A 2,328-nucleotide genomic window follows, 5' to 3' on the forward strand; every position below is an offset into this window, starting at 1 on the left:
CCCCGGGACCCTGCCCTGCGCCGGCCCGCGCGTCCCGGGCCGCCGCCGCCGCCGCCACCCCGAGCCGGGGGCCGCGCGGGAGGCGGCTGCGGGGTGCGCGTGTGCGTGTGCCTGCCGGGCTGCTGCGCCCTGGGCTGCGAGTGCCTGTGACGGCCGTCCGCGCCGCTTACCCCCGCACGCGCCATCCCCCGGCGGCGGCGACCTCGACGCTCCGCGCGCCGCGCCCGGCCGGTCAGCGACGGAGCCTGCGGAGCCCGCGCCTGCGACGCCGGAGCCCGCCGCCCTCAGACTCACGCCCCCACACCCTCGTCATCCGCCCGCCTCCCTCCCGCGGGGGCTGCGCGGCCGAGGAGGGGCCGGCGCGGGGTCCCGGCGCGGGCAGCTCTGGGTGCCGGCCGTCTTAGAACCGGACTGGGCTTGAGTAAGTTCCCTCGGGCGTGTTGTGCTCCGCGGCGCCGGGCGCGCACGGACCAGCCGGCGGCACGAGGTCGTCGCCGGGCTTCACAGGAACGAGCCGGGGCTGCACCCTGTGCCTCTGGGACTGGAGCACATCTGCCCCCGGATGAAATGCACTCACCAGTGACCCCGGCATCCCCCCGCTTGTCAGGAGAGAGCCGCACCACCCGAGGGCTGGCCAGCCGCGTTGATTCGCACCCGGCGAAAGTGGCGGCTTCCGAGGCCCGGGAAGAGCGAGCTCCCGACTGCGTGCTGCGCGGCGGACGAGGAGGACGAGCCGAGGTGGCGGGGCCCTGCACTGGCGCTGGCCTGCCTGGCTGAAGAAGGCCTGGAAGGACCCGGCCTGCAGATCTCCAGAGCTCCAGAGTGGGGCCAACTTTGTGAAGTTAGGGGAGACCGATTTTGGCTCAGGGCAAAAAGATTCTTATAGTAATTAAAGCTCTCCAAGAAAAGAACAGGCCATCTGGAAAAAGAATGAGCTAAAACCTAGAAGGATTCAGTTCTTTCGGACGACTTCCTCTTCTGAGACTCCATAGTTCAAAGAAATAAATTTATTAGAGATTTAAAAACTTCTTTTTAATAGGGTGAGAGGAGTCCCTTTCTCCTTTCCCCTCAACACTCATGAAATGAACCTTCTGTGCCTCTTCTAGCAACTCTAAAATCAAAGTATTAAAATCCCCCAACTTGTATTTCTATGTCTGTGAATGGGCATCACTTGGTCTGTTATAATGTTGGAGAATTCCTACTCCATGATATCTGTAAGTGCAAGCAGTCTTGTAAAATAATATTCTGTGAATAAATTAAAAGAAATATATTTAAATGAAGGAATTCTATATTATACTTCAAGAACACAAGAAAACTTGCTCATTTGTTCTACAAATTAATGCTTTTTAGGTGGCAGGCTAATGAATATGGCCATTTTACAGTAGTCATTCTTCAAAAATGAAAACAAAAGTCATACCAGCTGAAAGTGTAGAAAATAGGTAGTTTATGCCTCCCTGAATGGTTTGAAGCTTTGGTATTTGACTACGTTGGTTGTCTACAAGGTATTTGTCTACTTGATTAAATGACATTTTAGTTGTGCTGTGTAGGAAAACACTTTTCCATGCCTTGAACATTGTGTAACTGAAGAGTTTCAGAATTACTGCTAAAAATCCCACTGAAATCTCCAATTTAAGCAATTTACAGCTCTTGGTGAGTAAACATTTGTTTTGAGGTTATAAAACACTTTTTTCGGACTAGTAAATTGTTCATGTTCTCTGTTATCTTTCTGGTAAAATGGTAATAAAGATCATTATTCTAAATACTGCTTATTTTGTATTTGATAAAAAGTGTGGGAGTCCGCCAGGAGAATGAGACTATCATCACACTAGTTTTCCTAGGAATACTCAGTACGTCTCATTACAACATCCTTTCATATGTAAGGTGACACAACTTAATTGTGCCAGGCTGTTAATTCTGTATGTTTTTCAACAAAATACCTGCTATTGTCTGATAACATGGCAGTTTCTCTCCTTCTCTCTTGATTATCTTGGAAATAGAAAATATTTACTTCCCAACAGTTTCACCTGAAAACCTCACCTATCTGATAGAACATAAAATTCATCTTTGTTAGACTAGACAGAGTTGAGAAAATTTCTTAGAAACGGGTGCAAAGGGGTGTCTGGATGGCTCAGTCAGTTAAGCGTCTGCCTTCAGCTCAGGTCATGATTCCAGGGTCCTGGAATCAGTCCCACATCAGGCTCCTTGCTCAGCGGGGAGCCTGCTTCTCCCTCCGCCTGCCACTTCCCCTGCTTTGTGCTCTCTCTCTGACAAATAATAAAAACCTTAAAAAAAAAAAGTGCAAAATGTTTTGTCTAATTTTCCATCTGT

At 50.7% G+C, this 2,328-nt stretch overlaps 1 protein-coding gene across 2 annotated transcripts in view; it reads right to left on the minus strand.

The window, feature by feature from the left end:
- IL17D (interleukin 17D) overlaps window positions 1–297 on the minus strand; it is a 22,573-nt gene extending 22,276 nt beyond the window's left edge. For both annotated transcript variants that reach the window (XR_004678981.1, XM_035003739.1), the window contains exon 1: window positions 171–297. Coding sequence is in view for 1 of the 2 variants with exons in the window: in XM_035003739.1 (XP_034859630.1) it covers window positions 171–185 (15 nt within the window). In the remaining variant the exon portion in view is untranslated. The remainder of the gene's footprint in view (window positions 1–170) is intronic.
- Between the last annotated feature and the right edge of the window lie 2,031 nt (window positions 298–2,328).

This window comes from Mirounga leonina, unplaced genomic scaffold (genome assembly GCF_011800145.1).
Source record: "Mirounga leonina isolate KUSES-001 unplaced genomic scaffold, KU_Mleo_1.0 Mir_127, whole genome shotgun sequence".
In the NCBI taxonomy this organism is placed as follows: Eukaryota; Metazoa; Chordata; class Mammalia; order Carnivora; family Phocidae; genus Mirounga; species Mirounga leonina.